The following is a 27,547-nucleotide window of genomic DNA, read 5'->3' as shown; positions in this document are numbered from 1 at the left end:
ATCGGGCTCCTTGCTTAGCGGGGAGCCTGCTTCTCCCTCTGCCTCTGCCTGCCACTCTGTCTGCCTGTACTTGCTCTCGCTTCTCTCTCTATGACAAATGAATAAATAAAATCTTAAAAAAAAAAAAAAAAAAACCAGACTCAGGATTCTGACTTTATTGTACAAGAAATAAAATGATGGACTGTGGAGTGGAGGTTGCTTATCAGCAAAGGAATGACACAGTGGGAGTTTCTATATTTCAGGAAAGTTTATCTAACAATGTATTGAGTGGGTTGTAGGGAAGAGGCATGTTAGGAGGCAATGCTTGTGAATACTTGCAAATCAGCTGGAACAATGGCTGGCACTGACCTGGTAGCCTGTATCAGGTGAGTGTCCTAGCCTGTGCTAGGACAGAGATGGACATCAAGGCAGTGTAGAATTCCACGTGTTGGGTAGTATCTCATGAAGCATGCAGTCAGAATTGAGAGTCCTGTCCTACTCTTTAACAGCTGCTCAAGAAACAGCTCAAGAATTGTCCAAGCACTTATGCTGCTGGTATCAGCCCATAGTAGTGTGTTATGGTAACATCACCAGACATGAACTGTGTTGAGATTACAGATTATCATCAAAGAGCATGCTCTGATTTGGTGTATTTGATTTCTGGTGGTTGCAAGATAGCACACAGAATCAGAATTTTTAGAACCAGAGGGAACTTTGGAGATTACCTAGACCCACTTATTTTCCTGATAAAGAAACTGAGGTCCAGGTTGTCAAATGACGTTTCCAACATTAAATGGTCAGTGATAGAATGGATGCTAAAAATCAGGTCTTATAACTCTTGCCATTACAATACATTAGATACATGTATCCTTTCTTCTTTATGCTTTACTTGTGAGCCAAAAGCAGTTTAGTGAAAACAACATAGATTTTTAGAGTCCAGCTGATACCAGTTTTATCTCAGTTTTCCTGGTCACTGCCAGTGTGCTCCTACACATGTGTCTCCTCTTTGAGCCTTCGTTTCCTAATTGGGTAAAGGAGACAGTAATATCTCACCTACAGAGTTGTGACTATTAGAAGTAACATGTAAAAAGTACATTGCAAAGAGTAGATGTTCAACGTAAAATAGTCAGCATATAGTTTTTTTTCTGCCTTCCAAAAATACAAAAACCCACAGTGGAGGTGGCATTGTAAATAGATGATTACAATACAAATAAGAAATGGCACACATACACACACGCACACAACACGTGCACACATACACACATATAAATATATCGATTCTCTGGGAACACAACGAGGAAGGAACTTATTCTGATGAGACAGCTTAGGTGCCAGTTCAGAGAAGTTTAATTTACATTGCGTCTTGAAAGGTGAGTTGGAGTTCTCTGTGTAGAGAAGGGGTTGTGGGTTTTCAGTAGGGAAAAAGTGCAGAAATGTAAAACAGCACTGCATGTTTTGGGGAAGGGGGAAAGCTACTGCACTGTTGTGTGTGTGTGGGAAATGAAAGCCATTGGACTGGAAAGGGAGAAGGGGATAGAGACTTCATGCCATATTAGAGAATTTGGACGTCGAACTTTACTCTGGGTGATAGAGAAACGAGTGTGTATGTGTGTGTCTATGAGTGCATACTTTTTTTTTTTTTTTTAAGATTTTATTTATTTATTTGACGGAGACACAGCGAGAGAGGGCACACAAGCAGGGGGAGTGGGAGAGGAAGAAGCAGGCTTCCCGCTGAACAAGGAGCCCAATGCAGGGCTCAATCACAGGATGCTGGGATCTTGACCTGAGCCAAAGGCAGACACCCAATGCTTGAGCCACCCAGGTGCCTTTTGAGTACATATTTTTAGAACAGATTTATTGAGGTGTAATCTATGTATCATAAAATTCACCCATTTTATTTGTATCATTCATTAATTTTTAGTAAATATGTGGAGTTTTGCAACCATCAGTCAACGCTGCCAAGTTTTAAAACATTCCATTACCCTGAAAAGGCCTTTGTGTCTTTTTGCAGTTAATCTCTCTTCCTACCTTCCAGCCCCAGGCCAACACAAATCTGTTTTCCATCTCTATATATTTGCCTTTTCTGGACATTTCATATAGGTAAAATTATGCAATATGGATTCTTTCTCTTGGCAGAATATTTTTTAAGATCATCCGTGTTGCAATAGGTGTTAGTAGTTTTGTTGCTGAATTATAGTGCATTTATGGATATGCCCCATTTTGTTTATCCATGCAATGGTTGACAGACATTAGATGGTTTCCACTTTTTGGCTGTTACGAATAATGTTGTTATGAGCATTTGTTTACCAGTCTCTGTGTGGACTTTGTATTTTCATTTCTCTTGGGCAGACACCAAGGAGTGGAATTGTTGGACTGTATGTTAATTTATGTTTAACTCTTTAAGACCCTACCAAAATATTTTCCAAAGTGATCATATTTTATTCTGTGGATTTTTAGGCAGAAGAAAGAGTTGGTTTTCTGTTCTTCCTAAACTGAAAAACAAATACAGAAGTTAAGTGAGAAATCAATCTCATTTTAAAAGAATTTATAACAGTAGGTACTTGAGTTTATAAAATGGTTCATTGAAACAGATTTCAAAAAAGAACTTTTAAAATGGCAACCACCTAGCTAACTGAAGTTATTACAGTTGCTTCCAGTTGTATTTGTTCTTGTGGACCAAGTCAAGACAGAGAAATATGCATGATCATCTATTTTTTATTAGCACCAAATCATTTTCCTACCGTTTACCTAGTGAACTCCCTCTGCTTGATTTGCGATGAAGTAAGTCTTAGAGAGTTGATTGTGTGGCAACTACCTCACTCAGAGAATTGCTTCATGAACTTAAAATCATCCATAAGGTCCTCTCAGAATGAGAATTCAGAAATAGTTCTCTAGGCAAGAGGTTTTGATCTAGGAATCGATTGAGAGCTATTGGGGGAAATACTGTTTCCAACAGTAATTTGTTCAAACCTGGATTTTCAGCAACAAATGTATTTCAAGTGGGGAGGGAATTATCATTACTCCTGAAAACCAACACAGTGCTCTGGCCCAGGCTATCCGGTTTCAGAGGATAATGGCTAACATGTTCAAAATTTTCTACTCTGAAGATGATATTTTGTGAAGTGTATTTCATAGTGTACTGTATCACATGGTCCCTGTACTAAAAACAAACAACCCAGAACTATTCATCTGGACGCTGATCTTTTATAGGGGACCTCTAATCCTCCCACAGAGAGAGGCTGATGACCAAAGAGATCATTTCAAGTAAGATAAGCAAGCCATTATTTAGCTTTATCTTTAGAATACAGTGTGTATTTTATTGGAGGGATAAAGACAGAATGGTAGAAAAGGTAGATGTGAGATTTGTTAGGTTACCACCATAATTTTGGGTGAGGATCTTCTTAAAATTGGTTTTTGTTCTTTAAGCACAGAACAATGAATAGTTGAAGCAACTGCTCCCCCACAAAGAGGAAATCATCCTGGAATTAATAATGTTGTTTGAGGAGCCCATTGAGTGGATAAACAACAAGTGGATGGCTAAGACATGACTATATTGTATTGGAGATAACAGTCCCCTTCCTAAGGAGTAAAAAAAATCCAGAGGCAAAGTCTAAATATAGTAAGACTCTTTTATCTTTTTCCAACATCCGAGATAAATGACATTAGAAATTTAAAAAAGGATTTTTCTCCAGCTCACAACTAGTGAAATTAGAGTGCATGTTAATTTAGCAGAGGACCCCGCCAATATTGAGAGTCTAGGCTTGCCTTAAGAAAAGCTGAGGATCCATCAGTGTGATTCTTCTGGAATCCAGGAGTGTTCTCTTGACAAAAATTTCCTGCTCCCTCTCATGTTCCTGAAATCCCTTAGGTAAGAAAGTTTTTTTCTTCTCGTCTCTGGGAACTTATATTAACAGTCTCTTTTAGACCATGGCTTTGAACAGTGCTGGGCCGCATCTCCACTTTCTTGTTCAAAAGGGGAAGTGAACGTGCCCAGCTGCATCTCAGCACATCAGCAGTTACCTTCCACAGCATATTGTCTTTTCAGAGACCTGTCATGAGAAGCCAAGTCCAGCTCTGCACTGGTCCATTTGACCGAGGGGCATATTAAAAGTGGAAGTCTAATTTGGGGGGGCTAGACTGATCTTGCCTCTTGAGACAAAGCTTAGTAGTAACAGTGCCAAACCAAGACACACTGTGGTCAGGTCTTACTACGATTATTGCTTTTGCTTTTCCCCAAGAGGTTATTGACCTGACATTTGTTTTCCTTTCCAGTTCGCCCATGAGACCGTTAGGTACAGAATGGTAAGAAATCCCTCTTCTGCTCCGGTTACAGTATCCCTCTTGAAACTGGGCAAGTTAATCCATGATGGAGAGATGAGTGTAAACCATTGTTTTTATCAGAAGGAGCTTAGGCCTGAGTTTGGCCAAAGGCCAGGAGGTGACAGATTTCATAACTCGACCTCCATTATTTCCATTAATTCCCAATTTCCTGGGATACTAGAAGGTGGTGAACATTTACAATTATATAGAACTTGACAGTCTACAAATATTTCACATGCATAATCTCATTCTTCCTCTTATCTGAGGCAGTTGGAAATAAAAGCAGGAGTAGGGACTGTCACATGAAGCAACTTTGGGAATCAGGTCAAATATTTATTTTCTTGAGTGCAAGAGACACTTAGGTATTGTAGTATGCCTGTGGAGGAAAATGCCAACTCAGTTGCTTTTATTCTGACTTCAGGATATTTTACAATTTGGATGTCCTGACATTACTTTCAAAATAATTTATGATGAGGTGTTTTGCATCATTAAAATAGTGTGATCCTTAGCTGATTTTAAATTTATTAGTTTACTCCTATATAATCTACTCAAGAGGTGGTTGGGGTGGGGTAGGGCAAAGACAGCTCAGGTTAAGTCAGATTTTTAAAGTCTTTGGTATCATTTCTGACATTCCATTTTAATAATTTCCAAAGCAAACATGACAAAGTATGGTGTGCATTCAGGATATCTCCCCTCCTATACATCACGGCAGACACCACTAACCAGTCATGGCATCCTTCTTTGAGACAGCCTGAGAATCCTCACTTCTGCATTTCTGGCAACTACAACCAATCAATAGATATTATCTCACAAGTTCAAACTTCTTTCATTGACTTCTCTGATCCAAAGGGTAGCATGATCCTTCTATACATTTTTCCTTCAGCGAATGGAAATGAATTATTTTTATTTTTTTTTTTGAAGATTTTATTTATTTGACAGAGGAGAGAGTGAGAGAGGGAACGCAAGCAAGGGGAGTGGGAGAGAGAGAAGCAGGCTTCCCACTGAGCAGGGAGCCTTACTCAGGGCTTGATCCCAGGACTCTGGGATCATGACCTGAGCAGAAGACAGTCACTTAAAAACTGAGCCACCTGGGTACCCCAAAATGAATTATTTTTTTTTTAAAGTACTGTACTACACACCAGTACTTCTCAAACTTTAGTATGCAAACCAATCACTTGGGGATCTTGTAAAAATGCAGATTCTGATTTAGTGGGTCTGGGAAGGTGCCCAGAATTTTGCGTTTCTAATAAGGTGAAGGTCGTATGTGATGTCAGTGCTACTGATCTGTGGACCACACTTTGAGTAGCAAGGTTCTACTAGCCCATTTTCTGGAGACAAAATGTGAACTAGAAAACTATGTACAAGGCAACTCAATAACCAATAAAAAGAATAAAAACAAGGCAAGTGTTCCATTAGAAGCTGAAGTTTTATTATAGGATAACAGTACATAAAGCACATCTAAAATTGATGTGTTCAATGCACTTTTAATAAAGGTAATGTAATATTAAAGGTACAGTTTCTAAGTACAATATAACAACATTCATATTAGAATGAAAATCGGAGTATTTAAAAGACAACATTAAATCTCTCTTTTTTTTACAGCTTGTATTTACAAAATGAATCAAAATATTTTTTTAAATTGAGGACTCAATAAAATAACAAACAGCTGGAAAGAAGCAGACTACTGTAAGAGTGAATTGAAAAGAAAACCCAATGTAAGTGAAACGTTGGATGATCCTCCAATAAAGATCATTAGCAAAGTTTTAGTACAATACTATTTTTAGGATTCCCATAAATGGCTTGCATTTTTAGTGTGGCAGAAAAGGAGTTTTTACATACTGTACACAAAACAGACAGCATATATTTATAGGTACAGTATTACTGTTTCCAAACTTGCATGTATATTTACAGAAGGCTGAGTTTGTTACTCACAGAGTTTTGTGAAATTTGTGTGCTTAATCTTCAAGACCTACACACAATTAGAATCAGCATTTCATGTGGTCTTTTTAAACGTAGCTTTAATACTTGGTTGTAGAAGAAAGTGTTAACCATAAGGCTTGACATACTTTATAAATTCACCAAAAAAAAAAAAAATCCCAGGAAAAAATTTTAATTTGGGCACAGTTGTCATTTAACAATTATCAAATGCTGACATGTGCTGGCCATTGTGTAGACACAAAGAGATACAATCTCTACTCTCAGGAAGTTTAGGATACTAAATGGTGCTTAAAAAACAAGCAGAAAAACAGGTTTCAATCTCTAAGTGAAGCAATAAGGAATGATGTGATTTGTAGTAAAAGAGATTTCTCCCTAAACTGTAGCCAATTCACTTTAAAAGGTTAACTATTAGCATTCACTCTCATTAACCACATGATTGCATTTATAATTAAGGTAACAGCAACTCTTCCATAAAAATGGAAAATGTCTAGAATTGTGGGTAAATATGCAGTGCACGGAAGCCAATAACCATGGCTTGAGAATTTATCACCTTCAATTACAAAAAGTGCAGTAAACAGAAACATTTGCTCTATATTTATAAATTGCTCAAAAATCTTTGCTAAAGATCTTACAAATTCAGTAATATTACAGAACAATTCTAATCAATATTTAATAAGGTTAACTACATCCTTAGTTAGATATTTGATATACTTTGATTTTTAACAATGCCAATAGGTCTTGGGAGAACAGGTGAAAGAGTTTAACTAAGCTCATTATTAAATGACTTTTAAAATGAAGGTCTTTTGCTCAGTTCATGGAACTGGTTGAGGTCATATTGAAACAGAATGTCCCTTGTCAAATTTGTTTTATGGCCCATGTTCTGCCATGATAGCGGGTGTCTCCATGGTTCTCATGGCTCAGGTAGGAGGGGAAAGGTTTATTCTGCCATCCAGCCACCAAGGATATTTTATATAAATGCCTATTCTCTATAATAGGAAATAAGTACACAACTCTGTCAGGTGCGAATAATATAATTCCTTAGTAAGCAAAAAAAATATTACTCCATTAAACTAGAGTGTTTCTTTAGGATCTTGAAGGCCTGGCAAATTAGTTTTCAGCTCAGAAGATATGGTATAAACCCAAGTAGCAAACATAAAGTAAATGCTAAGAAGTTTTCATATATCCATATTTAAAAGCAAATTCACCCTATAGATGTCAAATATCCATACTAAGGAAGTAATTTTATCCTAATTAAATACACTCTAGAATAATTTATATAATGATATTATGTATTTAAAGAGAAAAGCATGTCCCAAATCCAGCACTCTGATACAGCTGCCAGTTGGGAACAGGTAGATATATATATATATGTATATATATACAAATATATAGTTATACTCAGTGAAATTAACAAGACCCAAAGGTGGTATTGTCTAGGAATAAAAGGGATTTTTTTTGTTCACAAAAGTAACTTATCTAGCACCACACATCAGAAAAACACAAAAATAGCACACTCTAGTTCTAAACAGCTATGTCTAAAATAGATTATATAGTAAAACCAGTATTATACAGCATATTGTGGATTTGATAAACAGATAAATATTTGCACTGAGTAGGCTGTTTATAATATAACATTTTCTTATCTATACAGAATGAAAGCCAAAAAGTTAACTGTATAGAGATGTGCAGAACAACATTAAATATTATGACTTAAAAGCAGGGACAAAGGTAAATTTGAAAGAAGAGTAAGAGAGAAAATGTTTACAGGCCATTACAAGTTCTTAAGTTAATAGTAAATAAGGAATCAATTGCTCAAGTTGAAGAAAGCAGTAAACAAGAGATTGCATTTACATGCAGATGTCTAAAATTTGTATTTTTTTAAGTCTATGCACAAAAGTCATTTGTTTTATTGCTTGACATTCAGTTATGGCTAGATTATTTAACCTATTTTTTTTTTTTTTGTACTTTGGAAACAAGAATATTGTTAAAGGTGCCATAAAAATGGACAACATTGAAAACGGTTTGCAAATAAACCACCTAACACTGCAGTTCTTTATACATATTAAAAGCCTTGTCTGGGGTTTGTCATATGTTAAATATATTTAAACTGGGAAAATATGTTGTAGCTTGAAGCCTCCCATTGGCCCAAACATCCAATACAAAAACACATCTCCACAAAAGGAGCAGGCAGACAATACAGGTACATTTAAAGAAGCAGCCAGCTAATGTCCTAATGTTTAAAAATTTACCACTGTTTTATCTGAGATTTTAAACCACTGTGGATAAGAGAATTTTGGATTCAGGAAGATGTGTACAGTACATACAGATTTTTTGTGTGTGTGAAATCATATTCACTATATTGCTCAAGAATTATCTGCATTTACATATGCAATCTGTTCAATAATAACCAAGTTCCCAGAAATAGTTTTCATCCATATTAAAGTAATAATGAGTAAGAAAGGAAACACACAGAACACTGGAGAGAATTTAGTTGCTCTTAGAGAACAACATAATGGTATGTGCAGTGTGTCAAAGCTAATAGCAAGCTGTCTTTCTTCAGTTCTTAGAAGGAAAAAAAGCAAAAGAAAATGTGGCAGACACACTAAATGTAAACAGCAAACACGGATTCTATAGGCATCTGTTTAAAATAGTCATATGCATTTTCTTAACGCAAGACCCCATGTTATATTGCAGTGCTGAAAAAACATTGTGTTGATTTGGATGGAATATTCTGTCATTCATTTATAAATAAGTAAATGACTGAATGAATGTATTTATTGCTCTAAGATCTGAGGGTCTGGTTAAACATGGAGATCCGACTATGATATTTCCTTAATATATAAGCCAGGCTTTTGGATTACTTTAAAAAAATTATTCTGAGAGCCTGACAAAGCTGATCTTACTTACAACAAATAAGCAACTGACCCAGAAGTGAAACCATTTGCTTTTTAAAGACATTGTCATCAGCCTTCTCACATCTTAAGAATAAATAGGAGGAAGGCCTCTTTAATCAAATCTGGTGGAACCTCTTTAGTAATACTAGTGTTTAGGGGTAGAATGAAGATTTGCATCATAGATTATTAGCAATAGACCAAGATTTTTCTGTTGCAATTGTATTTCTGTTAGTAGGGTTCTGTTGTAGCAATCTTTATAAGTAAGACATGGCAATCACATGTTACAATATGTGAAAATGTCAATAACCTGTGTGTGTGTATGTATATATATGCATATGTATGTATATATATGTATACATATATAGAAGTGGAGAGAGAAAGAGAAATTTCTGCCGTTTTCCATAGTCTTTATTATAAAAAACAAGGTCAAAGTTTCTTTTTCATTTAAATGACATGGAAAGTTTCCTCAAATTATATTCTGCTATGGTACTAAGAAAATAGTAAAAGCTTCTTCTCAATGTGTATTCCAGGTATGGAAGAATCAAAGCCAACAATTATACTGAGGTTCACTGACCTCATGAAAATACATGGAAACATGAGAACGAAGCTATATTGCAAAAATGTCCAAAGTAACCCTAAGAGCTGGCTCATGGCACTGTTACATAGGTGGGTTTTTTTTTTTTTTTTTGTCTTTAAACGTTAGCTCTTGTATTGATTCAAGAGATGAAAACTCGAAGTGAAGAAGTAAAAGAACTATGTTACATAAAGGGATGTTTTGGTTTGCTTCTAGAGGAGAGTGCAATGAAAATAAGTTATTTGCTGGCATTTGAAAAAAATGTGTTCAAAGTTTTACCTCTTTCACTGCACTGATAGGCAGATCTCTCATAACTGGCTTAAACAATTTTTTGCATACATGTAGAATTGGGAAGTTTCTAATATGTAATGCTATGAATTTTGAGGAAGGTAAATGGAGTATGTAGGACTGCACTTGAAGTGATGTTCTCTATTGGTATACTGCCTATTAATTTATCTTGTGAACATACTAGCATAACTTTATACTGCTTTGGAAGTTATTCAACGTTTTAAACCACACAAGACTGAAGAACACATACGTTTTGAACTCAACAAAATGAGACGAGAGTGAAGAGTTTACATACACACACACACACGCAGTTCTACACAGTTCACTTGTGCCTTGAGGGATAGTATTATTATCACTATTATTAATAATAAAAAACACAATTTGTCCCAGTAGTACTGGCCACCCTGTTTGAAGAGTTTTAGAAGATCCCTGAGCACATCGTTTCTGACTCTTAACCCCAACTCCAAAGTGATAGGGCTTCTATTGTTGATATCAAGATGGATTGTCATTCACAGTAAGTCAATCATAAGGTGCTTATTTACCCTTTTTTTTTTCACCAATCAGCACAAAGAACTGTCAGAAAATAACTTTTTATTATTATTATCTTAAAATAATAGCACTGGAAGGACACATGATTTAAACAATAAATGTTTGAAAACAGTGGCTTTAGGATTATTATCTGGCTGCCCCTCAACAATAACAAGTGATTCAATCGACATTCCTTAGCCAAAAACAAAAGGCCAAAAAAAAAAAAAAAAAAAAAGAAAGAAACCAAAAAAACCAAAAACAAAAACCAAAAAACCAAAACTGTACAAATATGTATTTTTTCCCTGAGGGATCAAGGTACACCCGCAAGTGCTCTATGTACATATTGCACTAGAGAGGAATGAAGAACATGTGCAAAAAAGCAACAATGAGAGAAGCTTACATCCTACTTAAACCTTTTCAATAAAGATTCTACTAGGTTGTTTTGCATTTTGGAATGTCGGAACACAAACAGCTATTCCTTAGTCTAAAACTAAAAACACATATTTCTACTATGGCACATTCAATGAAATAAAAAGTTTCCCAAAGACAGATAGACAAATTCCATCAAGAAAATAATACAAAGTTTGTTTGTTTGTATTTTTTTTTTTAGAAAATTACATTACTTTCTTTCTTTGTTTCACATTACAAAATCTTTTTTTTTTCTTTACACAAATCACATTTTATTGCAGGAATATTTCAAGTGCCATCAAATATTTATATAAGGGTTAAAAAAATAGAAGTCTCTCTAAAGTGGTCCAGACAAGGCTTTGTATAGAATAAATCTTTTTTTTCCCCATCTTCTAGTTTTGATTTAAGTATTTTGAATACATTTTCTTTTCCATTGACACTTAGTAGCCTAGAAGCGGTCCGACACACACACATCATACACACGAAAACCACACACACACACACACACTCTCTCTCTCTCTCTCTCTCCCTTCTCACCTGGCCCTCAGCCCACACCCCTATGCTCACAGAGATCTGGGTATCCACACTATAAAGAACAACCAAACTTAGAAGCAGTGTCTTAAGTTATATTTTCCTTAAGTTAGGAAGGGTGAATTAGGATGCTGAAGACTTTAAAAAATCCATAGCTTTAACGCAAATTAGGATGCTGAACACTTAAAAAAAATCCATAGCTTTAACACAATTTGCAAACTGTCCAAAAAAGCACTTTCATCTGCACTTTTGTTTTCATTGTGACCAAGGCCAGGTTCTTCAGAATATAATGCAACCGTCTGACACCATTGTAACCAAAGGTATTCAGGCTTTGTACAAAAAGCCTTATGTACCCTCTATGGAAAAACTGTATTAAAGGCATCATAGGAGCTGGGATAACAATGATGTGATTCCAATCTTTAAAAGACTACTGGATATTTAAGTTTAGGAAACTTTAATTATAAGAACTCTTAACAATCACTGTTCTGTATCACCAAGTAGTTTGTGTCCTCACACAGGTGTTTCTGTAAGAAGAAAATAAAAATGCAGAGTTTTTCACATCCTTTTCTATACTTCCATTTTTTTAAAACTGAATTTATTGTTTAACTTCAGATCCCAACTTTGATCCAAATCATAGTTGTTCCCTCTGTTCACTGAGCATGCCTCTCCTGCTCTGTCCCTACGCTGCCAATGTATTTTGCTCTTCCTCACCTTGCTTTTCTTTCAGAAAGACCTAGTAGCAGCATCACGTCAATGTACGTTGGTTTATTCTAAAAGCAATGTCACCATGGTGTGACTGAGATTAAGCCTCTTTTTTTTTTTTTGCATTTGGTACATGCAAAGTCCTTTCTGGGAAAAGGAATTTCTTTTAAGCTCAACATTATGCTCTCTCTCACCCTTAGAGAAGTTCAGTTAGCTCTTATCACTTCACAAATGGACACTGGAATTAGGTTTAGTTGCTCTTTAATGCGCTAGCACCTGAGGCTGGTCATATTCAGAAAGCTTTGGTTAAAAAGAAGTTAATACACTTTAATAAAACCATCCCCAAATTTAGTGACTCAGAATGACAAAAAACAAAAAACACCCCCTCTCCAAAAAAGACCCAACACATTATCCGCCCCCCCACAGGAGAAACAACAGGAAAAATAAATGGACAAATAAATAACTGAACTAAGCTTGGTACTCTTTTCAGAGTATAAATACTATTGATCTTTAAAGGAACTATGCTTATTTAAATTAAAATTTTGATTTCACCCTTCTTGCCCAAATATAAATACTATATGTTTAGTTTACCTCTCTATATAAACACTCACATAAAGTTTAATATACTTGTAAGAAATTTAAGTAGATATTACTCTCGTCTTCTACTTATGGTTAAACCCTTACTATATTTTTGAAAAAAAAATTAAGATGTTATTTAGGCTTCATACACACTTCTCTGTGAATAATTCCTTCCTCTTTTCCAAATCCCTCAAGAAACAAGTCAGAAAATCAGTTGGGGTTAAACCCAGAGTAAATGGCTCTGGGATGCCCCTGCTGTGCTCCACCTGACATTAGGAGCCACAGTTCCTAGGGAAGATTCAGGAAGAGCCTGGGGGTAGAGACATTTTTTCGGCTATAAAGGGCTGCCTGGAAACTCCCACCATTATGCTATGGGATGTTCCCTTTTCCATATAACCATGGTCCTTCGTGTCAGACCAGAAGTTTGAATCCCACCCGACTGACTAAAATCATCTTCTAAATGCTGACATTTCCAAAGGGCACTTATTTTTAAAATATGCACACTTGCACTGTTCATTTTCCCTTCCCCCACTGGGAGTTATTAAAATAAAAAAAATGAAATTAAACAAAAACATTCAATATTTCTCACCTGAACACAAAAGCCAAACATTCTTCTAAATATTTAATAAAATAAATTACAGTCCACAGTTTTCTATTGAAGATAAATACAAGAGTAAATGTTTGCGGCTAGCATCAACTTCACTTTGAATGCTTAAAATATTTAATATTTAAATAAGAGAAACCGGTTCAGTGTTGCATAACTCCCTCGCCCTTCTGTCCATTGTCTGTGAAATATGGAGAACTATATTCTAGAATTATAGCGTCTAGAGGCAGCTAGTCTAGAGCTAGGTCACTCTGAGATACACTCTTAGGGTTCCTAGTTTAGACCAAGAACATAGGCATTCACAAAGTAAATGTTTCATGTCCTGACATGGGGAGTGTGTGTTTGTTCCAGATATAATCTTTGGGTCCTTCTTATAATAAAAGCTGAATTCCAATAAATATTTGGGTTACTGATTTATCCTCAAAGCATAAGAATTCCAAGTTGAGACTGAGTCCATGTATCTACTGAATTGTATGAAATGAGCCTCCCCTCCCTCCCCTACCCCCATGAGGTGGCACTTAAAAAAGCTTTTTAAAAATAACGTGCATGATGGTATAAGTCCATAGCACCAATAGACCATTCAACTTTGTATGAAGCATAAACACATCTATCCTTGAGCTTACCAAAAAGCAAAGTATAATTTAGGGAGAATTCTGTTTCTAATACCAAATGAAGTGTAAAAAAACAAAACAAAACAAAACAAAAACAAACCAATAATCCACATCATGATTTCTAGATATGACCAGCCAGTCTTTTCAAAGTAATTTGTAAACAGCAGCATAAATACCTCCTGACGTACCTTCCAAGCCTTCTCAGTTAAACTTGTGTTTCTGGTGCACATGCGACACGACAGTGAACACGCTAGCATTTCATTTAAAGAAAAAGGTGCAAAATGAAAGTGCCTTATCAATTCAACAGGAAAAGCTACACCAGTAACTACATTTTATATTAATTAAAACAATATATAAACAATATCTCTTTTAGCTATATATAGTCTTCATGCCCATTTACCCTGTAATATATTATAATGCTATTGTTGCTAGTGCTATGGACCCTTTTCATGCCATCCTGCTGACTGGCAATAATCGGTGAAAAAAATAAAAACTTCCTTCATGAAACAAAGAGCAGGTTGTGCAAAGTCATGCCGCCACCTCCGCTATGCACACCGGGCACCGATTATTGCCGGACTCTCTGTTGTTACCGACAGATTGGTGACTCTGCAGAAAGTCTGTGGGCAGTGAGCTACAAGAAAAGGAAATCCTCCGACTTTAGTACCCTCCTTCAGTTGTAAACAGAGGTCAATGATCAAGAAGTTGAGACAGAAAAAGGGTCCATATCTGTAGGCATAATGGAAATCATATGCATGAGAAAAACAAGTTCAACTTTTATTTGTTTTCATTGTTTCCCCTCCTTTGCCTGACCCCGATCACCAAAAGATGTGCAGTGTGTTGGCGCTCCAGGTCTGTGCAGGGCCATATAAAGTGTCTCGGTTAATTTTTTGTTGTTGTTGTTTTTCATGGTTTATACTTCAGACATTCTAGAAGTGCTTAGGTGATACATTTACCCATCAATTTGCATTGCTGGCTCAAATTCTGAAGTGAACAACTCCTTGTATAATGGAGGAAAATGAAGTCGTACAATGTCTGGGTATATTGCTTTAAATGCCATTAGCTTTTCTGTATGTCGTCCACATAAGGCTCTTAATGTAGACACCTTGCATATTAACTGTAAGTGGAAGAAAGGACACGTTGTGAGGAAAGAACAGACATGAGCATCAAAAATCGGGGAATCTGGATGATCTTTACAACGTTGTTTACAAAGGTGAAACACACTCGAAGCGGCTTCTATGATCTTCCAAGAAGGAAGATTGGTAAAGACAAATTTTAGGCATGTCATAGAATACCAGGTATACATTAAATACAATTTTGAAGACAAATAATACAATAACCTGAAAAGATGTTTATAAGCAAAAGTGGCAGAGTTGAGATAAGAACCCAAGCCTCTCACCTCCTTCTCCTACTCCAAACATACTTTCTGCTCTCCCATCCCCAACCCTGTCCTCCACCGCTGTGGACAAAGAAGATGTCTGGTGACAGAGAAGAGAACAAGGAGGCAATCATGGGCAGATGAGGTCACTGCAAATGGAGATGATGGCGTCCCCTACATATTTTATGCAGAACCTGTACTAGCCAACTCCAATGACAAGTTTCTTTCTGGAAAGACCTTTGCTTAGACAAACCAATTCTGGGTCTGAGTAAAAGGCTCAGAAGAAAGAATAGTCAGAAGGTCTGGAGGGAAGTCTCAGCATCAACCGTTTAGCAGTTGAAGACAATAAAACTTGAAACAATGCTTTTAAAAGTCCAAAACACTGTACAAACGATGTATTATTTCAACCAGAATAATCCTAAGAAACACATGTGACAGATCTTGTCCATGTGTTAGGTGCTCTCTATAATGAAAGAACTTAATTGTATCCTTGCACTGGGGCAAGATGGAGAAGAAGGTAAGGGTCTGGAGGGTTCTTCTATTTTCCATTCCTGCCTCCATCTCTCATTGAACGGGTGCAAAATAAAAACAGAATAGCAACTAACCCTCAACTTCCTCTCTCTGACCTAACTTAGCTATCAGAAGAAAAGAAAAAGCAGGAGAAGAAACCCAAACCCTTCAAATCAATCTTCTTGAACAACTAAAATAGTTTTAGAAAGAATACGGCTGATTTTCGAAGACCGAATACATACTACTAGCGCAAGCACTGAAGAATATTAGCATATTTTAAATTGACATCCTAATTATATTTTTATTGCAAAAAGTAATAATTAGCAAAAATGAAGCCTTATGCTTTGAATACAGGGTAGTAATGGGAAATAGACGAAGAAAATACAAAAGTCACTTTCTGTTGATTACTAATGAATGGAATGGAAATAGAACTAATATTAGAATATGTGATTATCCTGCTTGTTTTAGTCCTTTATAACTTCCTCCTTCTAAATTCAAAGATTCTTTCTCTAATTTATATCAATGTAGAACATTAACTCAGCTTTATGCACAACTTAGATGGAATAGGAGGATTTCCAGAATGTATTAATGCTTAAAAAAACTTTTTCTACCATTGCCCTATTATTGCAGGACACTTCACAACCAATGATTGTAAGTAGAACTTAAGCTGAATTTTGACCCGACCAAGTTTCTTGAAATGGAGATATCTCTTTCTTTTCAGTAGCCTCTTGCTTATGGGTACTTCTGGGGGCTGGTAAGATGACTTGTAAGGGTGGCTGGCAGCAGGACCTGTGGCAAGGGATATACTTCAGGCTATGCAAACCGCATTACCTTTCCCTCTTACCTTTGTTAGTATTCCATCTTCTCGGTGATTCTTCTGCAGGACGTGTTGAAGAGCTAGCTGAATTTTCTGTTGCAGTTTTTCAATTTTTACCTTTTCCTGCAGCCACGAGCGATCTAAACATGAAAAATGATACTTCTTAGTGTTTCTCTTATGTGGTATTGGGACACCCCAATTCCTCTGGACTCTTAGACACAGGTTATTATGCCACAGTGGAGAATTAGAGAACAATAGCCCAGTTTTACTCCATGTTCAAAATTTGCTCCTAAAGCAGTGGAGAACTGATCTACAAAAGAGTGGTAAATCTTTCCATTTTTACTGACACTTTAAGGAGGGGAAAGTCCTCTCCTTCCAAAAGGATAGATATTTAAATCTACGGCCATACGTAAGGGCAAATGAAACTACCACGGGTGCTTAAATCTTTCTAATAATTACATTTCTGGATGAAATACTCATAGCAATCCTGCTAGCCCTTCTGGAAAATATGAAAATTGCCTTAGAATCCAAGGCAACTAAGATGGTCAAGAGCACTCCAAACGATTTAACGGTTGTTAATTCAGCCTTTATGTGTAAGAATTCCAAACAGACGACAGTAAATTGGCAAAACAGAATATACCCAGGAGGCAGTACTGGTTGAAAACATAAATTACATTTGGATAAACTTGTGGATGACATCCAGATAAATCTTAAAAAAAAGTAGGATGTCTTAAAAACCCTGTTGTCTTGGAGAAACGTGTTAAGAAGGGCAACCCTACTCTACCAGAGCATTTCTCGTGATCTCAGGAGGTTAACTGTGGACTGGGTTTTACTCATTTCTCATTTCTTAAGATTTTGTCAGAATGGCATGAGGTCTTAAACAGGTAATGTGTGTGTGGAGGGAGGGGTGTTTTGCTGTGAGTGGCAACCTCTCTTGGTAGGCACCTGAATGTTCTAGAGCCATAACAACTTATATTTTTTTTTTTTCAAGATTTTATTTATTTATCGGGGGGGGGGGGGAGAGCGAGCACAGGCAGACAGAATGGCAGGCAGAGGCAGAGGGAGAAGCAGGCTCCCCGCTGAGCTAGGAGCCCGATGTGGGACTCGATCCCAGGACACCGGGATCATGACCTGAGCCGAAGGCAGCTGCCTAACCAACTGAGCCACCCAGGCGTCCCTTTTTTTTTTTTTTTTCTAAGAAATCTTTACCTGAACACTTTTTAAAGCATTGCATTGTTCTTTGGTTATCTTACCTGCTGACATTAGTACAAATGCAGAAAATAACGCAATTTCATCTTCAGTCAGGTGCATAGAACATAAACTCTTTCCAAATTCAAATACAAAGCTAATAAAGTCTTCACAACCTGCCAAGGTCAAAAGAGTTTAAGATTTTGGTTACTATTTTGGAGAAAAACATGGAATAAGGTGAAAAAGGATCTAGTAGTTGAAGATCCAAGAAGATAGTAATAACATTTCTACAGTTCAACAGTTTAAAATCTTAAAAGAAAAATCTGTTTAGCTATCATCACTATCACCACTGTCCTCACCATTCAAAATATTGAGAATGAACTTTTGTTGCAAGGTTAGCATGTTATTAGGTACCACTCTAAGAAGTTCCTTTGGGAACCATATTGCTCACAACAACTCTGGGAGGGAGGTATTATTATTATTATTATTATTATCCCATTTTAGAGGTGAGTAAACAGACCTGGAGAGAAAAATGACTTAAGTTTATACAGGTAGGAAGAAACAGCCTGATATTCAAAACCAGGCTGCCTGAGTTTAGGACCCGCAATCTTTGTTTTTTTTAAGATTTTATTTATTTATTTGACAGACAGAGATCACAAGTAGGCAGAGAGGCAGGCAGAGAGAGAGGAGGAAGCAGGCTCCCTGCTGAGCAGAGAGCCCGATGTGGGGCTCGATCCCAAGACGCTGAGATCATGATCTGAGCCAAAAGCAGAGGCTTTAACCCACTGAGCCACCCAGGAGCCCCTTTAAGGACCCGCAATCTTAAAAACAGAGTCCAGCAGCTACAATCCAACTGAAACATGACATTCACTGATTTTTTGCTTTCTACTCTACTTGATCTAAGCCACCCTTAAAAATTAGAACAAATGACACAGTATGGTCGTAAAATCATTACAGCTATTATAGAACTAAAAATGTAGAATGTGAAAGTCTTATTAATAATCCATTCTCAAAAGATTGGTTAAGCTTGGGGCCGCCTGGGTGGCTCAGTTGGTTAAGTGTCTTGCTTCCAGCTCAGATCATAACATCAGGGTGTGGGACTGACCCAAAAGCTGGGCTCCCTGCTCATCAGGGAATCTTTTTCTCCCTCTCCTGCTGCTCCTGCCCCCTGCTCATACACACTTTCTCTCTCTCCCTCTCTCAAATAAGTAAATAAAATATTAAAAAAAAAAAAGGATTGGTTAAGTTTGGTATCTCCTCTTTTAGATTTGCATATTATATATACCCAATTAAATGGTAATGAGCTTTCCTAAAGTATACAGACCTTCTGTCATTTCATTGTTTTTATTTATTTATTTTTCTTTCTTTTTTTTAAATTTCATTGTTTTTAAAATCATTTAACAACTTTATCTTGGATACTGTTTCATTCTTCTTCGTGATTATATCCCACTTTATTTAAATTATAGAAATCTAAAATAATTTTTATAGTCTATGTCAGTTTCACTTAGCTATACTTTATTTCTTTGATATCTACATTTCATTCTTATTAATGGGTGTTATTTGAGAAGTACTCTTTGCTTGATTTTATGCATCAGATTACATCCTCTAGTTTCTCTGAATAATTCATCCAATGAAAATCTTAAAATCTGCAAGGGAACTGGAAGGTTAGACAATATAAATTTCTTCGATTACAGACTAGATAAAACAAAACGCTAAACTTTCCAATGTACTATAGACAAAAAATTGTTTGAGCTGTGTGACTTTTCTGCAGTGACTATAAAGTAACATAAGCATAAAATCCTTTAATTTTTGTTTCCAAATAACAGTTTCCGTTCTGTTCAGTAAGCTCTTTGGCAGGGCTCCCACACTTTCCTACGCCCTGATTTAAAGACAGAGCACCTAGATTTCCTTACCCAAGGATTTGAAGACATCGGGGCTAGCATATTTCCCATCAAAGTACACGGTGTTGTTCTGAGAGTCGAAGGCACGGCACATTCTGATAAACACCACCTCTAGAGAACCTAAGTGAAGACAGAAATTATGTGGATTATCTTATCGTGGTAAATATTTCTCTACTGTGAAAGCCCTAATGTAGGGACCCCTTTCTGATTCAGTGCAGCCACAGGGCCAGTGGCTCTCAGTCACATCAGCTATTTATTATTATTATTTAAAGATTTTATTTATTCAATTGAGAGAGAAAGAGAGTGAGACAGAGAACACGAGTAGGGTGAGGAGCTGAGGGAGAAGAGGGCTCCCCGCTGAGCAGGGAGCCCAATACAGGGCTCAATCCTAGGACTCCAGGATCATGACCTGAGCCGAAGGCAGATGCCAACTGAATGAGCCACCCAGGTGCCCCTAAGCTCTCTATTTAAAGGGGCACAGTTTACCAGCATAATTAAAGATTTATGCTGAAGCTAACTATGGCCAAGCTAACTATGCCCTATATTCCTGAAGAGAGGCGGGGTTACAAATTACTCCTCTGGCATTCTTCTGTCTTGCAGTAGAGTCTCAGAGTTGCCAGGAAAATGTATTGATTCATATTTATTAAAACAAACCAGAGGGACAAACCATAAGAGACTCTTAATCTCAGGAAACAAACTGAGGGTTGTTGGAGGGGAGGGAGGTGGGAGGGATGGGGTGGCTGGGGGATGGACTGGGGAGGGTAAATGCTATGGTGAGTGCTGTGAATTGTGTAAGACTGATGACTCACAGACCTGTACCCCTGAAACAAATAATAGATTAGAGGTTAATAAACATACAAACAATAACATAAACAAACAAACCAAGAAACCAGGGGTGTCCCTTTGAGTTCCACAGAGAACATTCCTAACAACTTACTGATACCGCCCAAGGGTCTGGAGTGGGTATCCTTCAAATTAATTGTTTCACTCAGAGGAGAAACAAAATGTTTTCCACAGATAGCTCAAAAACCATTAAAAAGGACTCAGTTGCTGCTAGAAGGAAACTGAGCTATTATCATTGGGGAAAAACTGTTCCCGACACCTTCCTTACCCAGCATTTCTTTAATAGGCGGGTGAAAGCAGGTTAGGAAGAGATCTCAAAATTCACTTGCAAAGCACATACCTGCTTTGAGAAGCACAATTTGATCATTTTGACACAGTTCCATAAATCCGTCAATGCGTTTGGCAAACTCCACCACATACTGTATAGCTTCTGTGATTTTGATGGCACACAACTGCCACATCACCTCTCGCTGCTGCAGAGGAGCAAAGCACAGCAACACACATGGTCACCTGTATCCCGGACACAGGGGTTTTTAACTGCCCCTATTTTGTCAAAGCCTTCTTTGGAAATGGATTAAAAAAAGCTAGAGGATTAAAAATCAACATTTGGGTTATAATGATTGCTTCCGAGTCCCTTCTCGTCTCCTCTGATTCCTCTGTCACCATTTTGGTGGTAAAGGGACAGGGGAAGATGTTATAAGCAGGTGCAACTGTGAGTCCGAAAAGCAGCAGATGCCACTGCTTTACCCTTGGGCCTCGGAGAGTAGCACAGTAGGATCTTATTGTGAGCAATTATCTTACCTTGGGGAATAGAACACCATTTTACTGGGGGCAAGGTAGAGAAGGGGAGTCAATTACATTTATCGTGCACCTGCTTTGAGCTAGATGCTGTATGACATCCTTGTCTTATTTCATTTTCCCATTTTCCATAAGTGGTCATAAATTCTTAGAGGTTTCACAGCTAGAAGGTGTTGGAGCCGGGATTCAAATCCTAGCATCTCTGACTCGGAATCCCATTTCACATGCCCTGTTTCTTACTGCTTTCTCGTTTCCCTTTCTAACAATGCTGGCTGACTGCTGGTGTTACCTGCTATCTCAAAGGCAAAATGATTCCTATCCTGTTTAATTGCTTTTGTATACCCACTTCCATTTAGTTACAAGGGGATATGGATCTTAATACTATTTCCAACAATATGATGGGGTGAAGGAAACACTGAATTAGGAGCCAGGAATCATGATCTAGTCCTGGTATTTTCACTCTCCTGCCATACGCCAAGGGATGCTAATATCTTCATATGTTAAATGAAGGGGAGGATTAGCCTGAAGAAACCCTGTTGCCCCTCCTAGGCCTACATCTCTGTAATTATTGGGGAAAACCACAGCATCTCCCTTTACCAAGGCAGAATGGGTAACTGAAACTTCCCCTTCTCCAGCCCCACCCTCCCATTCTGGTGGCTTGTGGAACACTGTGTAAAGAAAACGGCAAGGAGCAGCACCGTTTGTCGGTTGCACATTGCTAAGGTTCAGACTGGAGTTATGAGAATAGCTTCCAAACCTTTTGCACACATCCTCTAAACCTCTGAGGCTGAGATTATTTTACGTCAACTTCCAGACCTTGAAATCTTCCACCATGGTATCAGGACAACTCTCAAATAATTCGGGCTTTTGGACACTGCTTTCTCTACCCCCCATTGCCAAATGATAGGAGATAACGTGTATATAGCCATCGGCCTGAGAAAATTTGTTTGTTATTGCTGGAATTTCACACACTTGCACCTCAGAAAGACGACAAAGTCCCAAGTATATGATCATCTCTAAAAGAAAAATTTTAAACAGAAATCTGATATCTGATGAAAGACAGTCACTCTCTAGTCTGTATTCTTCAGCAGATGTCCTGCATAAACACCCTTCCCACTCTTGTCTCAATCCTGGGTAAAAATCTTCAGAGTATATACCTTGTTTTGGTAGCTCTCGATCTCCTCCTGCAGAAAGGTCTGCCACGTTATCTGCTGGAGCTCTTCTCTCAAGTATTGGCAAGTTTCCAGATGTGATTTAGATATATTCTGTGCAAGGTGTTCTAAGGAGAAAACAGGAGATCATAAACATGAAAAGCCAAGCTCTTCTCCGGATAATCAGGGTTTTCCCTGCTTAACATTTGGTTTAAAAAGTAACAAGTAAGAAAATAAAGGTAAATAAAAAGTAACAAGTACAAAGCAACATGCTGAACCAGTTTCAATTATCTTGATATTTTTAAATAAGCAATTTGGAACTATTCTATATTTGGAACATGAAGATGAAGGACAGGCAACGCCAATACCTAGCAATAAGTCTCGGTGACTTCAAAGACCCTCCTGACCTTGACCTTCTTCTGTGGCTTTACACCAATGTCTGGGAATGAACAATTATTAGCCCAGATAGGTGTGGGAAATGACCAACACAGCCTAATTCTTGGCATTTTTATGAAGAGACATTGACCTGGGGAAGATTACTCTTGAAAAATTAGGAAACCGTATGCTTTTGTGAAAACAACTGTTATTTCTTTTATTTTGCCAGCAAACAGTACAACAAGCATTACTGAGGGCCCATTATGTCACTATATGTAGGGGGGTGGTTAAGAGATGGACTCTGGCACCAGACAGCCAGTGTATGAAACTCAGCTCTTGTACCTACCAGCTGTATGATCTTGGGTATGTTACTCAGCCTCTCTGTGCTTTGGTTTCCTCACTTGCAAAATGAGGGAAACAGTACCTACTTCATAGGCCTTGTGAGAATTAAATGAGTTGAGCGCTTAGAACAGTGAGGGTTACCTAGTACACACTACGTAAACATTTGTTCTAATTATACTGGAACATAGGTAGTTTGAGGATATTAAAACAACTAGATGCCTAAAAAGTTTCTCTAGGAACTTATAATCTGATGAACATGTATGGGAATACTGAAAGGACAATTCAAGACATTAGACAATAAAGCATCAACTTGAATTACATCAGAAGATAAAATAGAGAACAGGTTCTGTCATGGAAGGGAAAGATGAAGAGAATTAGAGGATGCTTCTTGGCAGGAGAGAAACATCTGAAGTGGATCCTGAAGGAAAGGGAGGATTTGGCAGGCAGTGGACAGCGGTGTGAAGAGGCGAGCTGGTTCCACATTCTAGGGATGATAGATGAAGGAGCAAATAATGGCATTCATAGGGGACAGGCAGATGTGTGATAAAGTGATAGCACTCAGGGGTGCCTGGGTGGCTCGGTGGGCTAAAGCCTCTGCCTTCGGCTCAGGTCATGGTCTCAGGGTCCTGGGATCGAGCCCCGCATCGGGCTCTCTGCTCAGCAGGGAGTCTGCTTCCCTTCCTCTCTCTGCCTGCCTCTCTGCCTACTTGTGATCTCTGTCTGTCAAATAAATAAATAAAATCTTAAAAAAAAAAAAGTGATAGCACCCAAACAGAAGCATGAGTAGGTAAGGGTCCACATTCTGGAGAATCTCAAATATTAGGATTAAGGTTTGGACCTGCTTAAGGAGTCAGTGGAATTATCTAGGGGGAGCTGGCACACAGAAGGCTGTATGTGGGGCAACAGAATAAGCAGTTTTGTGACTGGTGGACTCCAGCAGAGGCTGAAGCTGGGAGTACCAGCGAAAGACTGCTGCAACCCGTGTGGGCAGGACTAAGCGCTTTAGGTAGGTCAGTAATAAACATTATGGAAGGGAAGGACAATGCAAGTATTTTAAGGGGAACTGACAAGATTCCATGAATATGAAACCATATCCCAAAGGGATCTTCTTCTAGGGTCCTGATTACATAACAGGAAAAGCCATTTAAAAGAATGGTGCTGAATGAAAACTTGGCAACACTAGTAAGAGGGTCTGTTTGGAAATTTGTCACTGCTTTCGGCAAACAGATTCAGACTTGTTTGTGTGAAAACAGAGTGGGTTCACCTAAATGAAGCTTGAAACTAGAGTCTCCTTAGAAACACTGAAACACAATAAATCTTAACAGCCCTATTTGGCAGCACACAGACATGAACACAATATAAATAAATACCAGGAAAATAAAACATAAACAGAAGAAAAAAATTAAAAGAAAGAAACAGAAAGACAGTGACCAAAAGAGGGAGAAGCCAGCAATTTATGTGTCTTAGAATCAGTGATGCTTGTGGAGAGAAGGGGGCAGTAAAGACGAAAGCAATGAGTCAGAATCAGGAAAACAAATGTGTATATAGTAAACCAATTTTTGCAGATACTAAATAAAATGAAAATGAAGTGTTTGCAGGGAAGCTGGGGGATCCTATGAGGTGACGAATGGTAAGAAGCACATAATATTCCCTTCCAGATCATGCTTCTTTTCCAGTTAATATAGTCAGCATCTTACTTCATCTTAAAAATTTTTCCCATCCACCCCTACCTATTTGAGCCCACCTTTGGGAAGACAGACAAGGAATAGCATAATGTACATGTCATACCAGTAGAGGGCAGTGGCTGCATTCTCACCAACCGCCTTTGATTACAATTCACAGTTGATTTGGCAAGTGTAAGATTTCAGACACTTTACTATTTTTAAATCTCCATTTCAGCAAAGGACAATATGGTCAGACTGAACAAAAGTTAAGTTAGTGTGGTCTCTTAGAGAAACACTCTGGAATAGTGAAATACCATGGAACTAGGCGTTAGGAGACCTGGTTCCTGGTCTGTGCTCAGCAGATAAACTCACTTTGTGATGGACAAATCAGTTCATCTTCCCAACCATGATTGTTTTGTTTTGTTTTTTTTTTAAGATTTTATTTATTCATTTGACAGAGAGAGATCACAGGTAGGTAGAGAGGCTGGCAGAGAGAGAGAGAGAGAGTGAGAGAGAGAGAGAGAAGCAGGCTCCCCGCTGAGCAGAGAGCCCGATGCGGGACTCGATCCCAGGACCCTGAGATCATGACCTGAGCCGAAGGCAGCGGCTTAACCCACTGAGTCACCCAGGCGCCCCCCCCCTTTTTTTTTTTAAAGATTTATGATTGTTTTTTCAACACAGCTAAGGTCTATGTACTTCAGATGGAATTTCCTGACTTCTGAGTTAGTCACAGATTTTCACAGTGGAAAGGAACTTTAGATAGTCCAGCCTCTCCTCAGTTTATAGATAGTAACGCCATTAATAATGTTTAATAGTATTTACTACGTGGTAGCCCCATATAACTTATATATATGTATATATACATATATATCTATATACATATATTCTGAATATGTATATTTTCTTCATCTTCATAACAATTCTGGGAGGAAAGTGCTGGTATTATCTCCCTTTTACAGATGATGAAACCAAGTGAGGTTAAGTGACTTTTTCAAGGTATAATAGTGGGCAACTGGCAAGTGATTGAAACATACATAATTTGGGGCCAGTCTGTTCTTCATCATTATATTCTATAAGTAGGGAAACTGCAGCTTGTAGAGGTACATGACTTATAGTGGGTTACACAACCTATAGCAAACCTAGGACCACAAAACATATAAGCTGACTTCTTGACCAGTGCTTTGTCCAATAATCACTTGACTCTTCTACAAAAGGCTTTAGTTATCAATTATAGTGACATGTGCAATTAGCTTTTTTTTTAAGCGAACCAAGATTATTTATCTGGAATGTATATTTCTGGTACTAATTGTACCTTAAGGGCAAAATTTCCTAGCCAGAAATGCAGATGTATTGCCACTAAAAGTAATGGATTGTAGACACTATTATTGAAAGAGAGAATTGCGTTTAAGATATGTCAATTTATAATTTATTTTCCAACTGTATAATTGGTTTCATTCGTTTAAAATCTGATGACAAAATTTTGCCTAAAATGAAGTTAACATCATTAAAAAGACAGTAAGACTGGAATCACTATATTGTTCACCTGAAACTAATAAAACTCTGTATGTTAACTGTACTGGAATTGGGGGGAAAAATAGCAGGATTTGAGGCCACAAAGGAAATACTAGGGAACCCCAGATAGCTTTGAAGAAGGACCAGCAACATCTTTGGCCACCTCTATGTTGCTCAATTCCTCCAAATATTTTGTACAGGTAAATGGGAAATAAAATTAGAATCCAATTATATTCTTTCTAGACAAATTCTTATTTAGTTTTGGGTTTGGGACTAATCCCAGTGATGAATTAATTTTACTGATCCAGAAAAATGCCAAAAGACACGTAAAAAGCTCCCAATTTAGGAGAGCATGGAGAACATTTGAGGGCACAGGGCTCCCAGACTGCAGTGGGAGATGTAGAAGAGACACTGACCAGACGGCCCAAGGGGCATTGGCTTTTCCATTTCTGGACCCACTCAAGTATTAGTGCACGCTTAGCCAAAGGGCCACATTTAAGGGCAATGCTTTGGCTAAGCCCTATGGATTTATTTTGGGGTTGAACGTTTGACAAGCAAACAGGACAGATTTGCTAGTATTTATGATAAGGTGGAAGCAAACTGAAAGTGAGCCAGGTCATTTTTCATGATATCATGTCAGCTTTCAATCAAATCCTTACTCATTTCTGAAAATATTACTTTCATTACAGTTCTGCTTAAGTCGCGGCCAACCAAGATTTCACGACAAAAACGAAAGGTTTTTGTTCTAGTTCAAGAAAAAAATATCAAACCTACCTCTGCTCAGCTTGGCTTCTAGTTCAGAGGTTCCTCTGTTAATCAAAAGAGCTGAAATCCACCTTTAATGCTGTTCAGTGGTTAAAGACCAAGCTTAAAATGTCCCTGCTCTTGAGGATTTAAATTTAGACCCATAAAGAGGTACTTGTGTAAAAACCATCAAGAACATTCAATTTGTTCTATTTGGAGAAAGATTTTACTGGAAATATAAATTTCACTTAAAAAATGTTTTATGGAGTACAGAGGTGGAGAAACCATCTAAAGAACACAACTGTTATTTCTGTGAACTAAGGGTGTCTGTGCTCAAGTCAGAACCTGCTGGTTCTTTTCCATCTGAAGTC

At 37.7% G+C, this 27,547-nt stretch overlaps 1 protein-coding gene across 2 annotated transcripts in view; it reads right to left on the bottom strand.

Moving 5' to 3' along the window:
- Positions 1–5,706: 5,706 nt before the first annotated feature.
- RORA (RAR related orphan receptor A) overlaps positions 5,707–27,547 on the bottom strand; it is a 710,090-nt gene continuing 688,249 nt past the window's right edge. For both annotated transcript variants that reach the window (XM_082733763.1, XM_082733764.1), the window contains 6 exons: positions 22,546–22,667; positions 20,931–21,063; positions 19,760–19,867; positions 17,912–18,022; positions 16,686–16,798; positions 5,707–15,070 (listed from right to left, as the gene is read on the bottom strand). In XM_082733763.1, coding sequence (XP_082589889.1) covers positions 14,906–15,070; positions 16,686–16,798; positions 17,912–18,022; positions 19,760–19,867; positions 20,931–21,063; positions 22,546–22,667 — 752 coding nt within the window. In that variant the 3' untranslated portion in view covers positions 5,707–14,905. The remainder of the gene's footprint in view (positions 15,071–16,685; positions 16,799–17,911; positions 18,023–19,759; positions 19,868–20,930; positions 21,064–22,545; positions 22,668–27,547) is intronic.

This window comes from Mustela nivalis, assembly GCF_964662115.1.
Source record: "Mustela nivalis genome assembly, chromosome: 6".
NCBI classification, from domain to species: domain Eukaryota; kingdom Metazoa; phylum Chordata; class Mammalia; order Carnivora; family Mustelidae; genus Mustela; species Mustela nivalis.
This window is presented reverse-complemented; position numbering and strand designations above follow the sequence as displayed.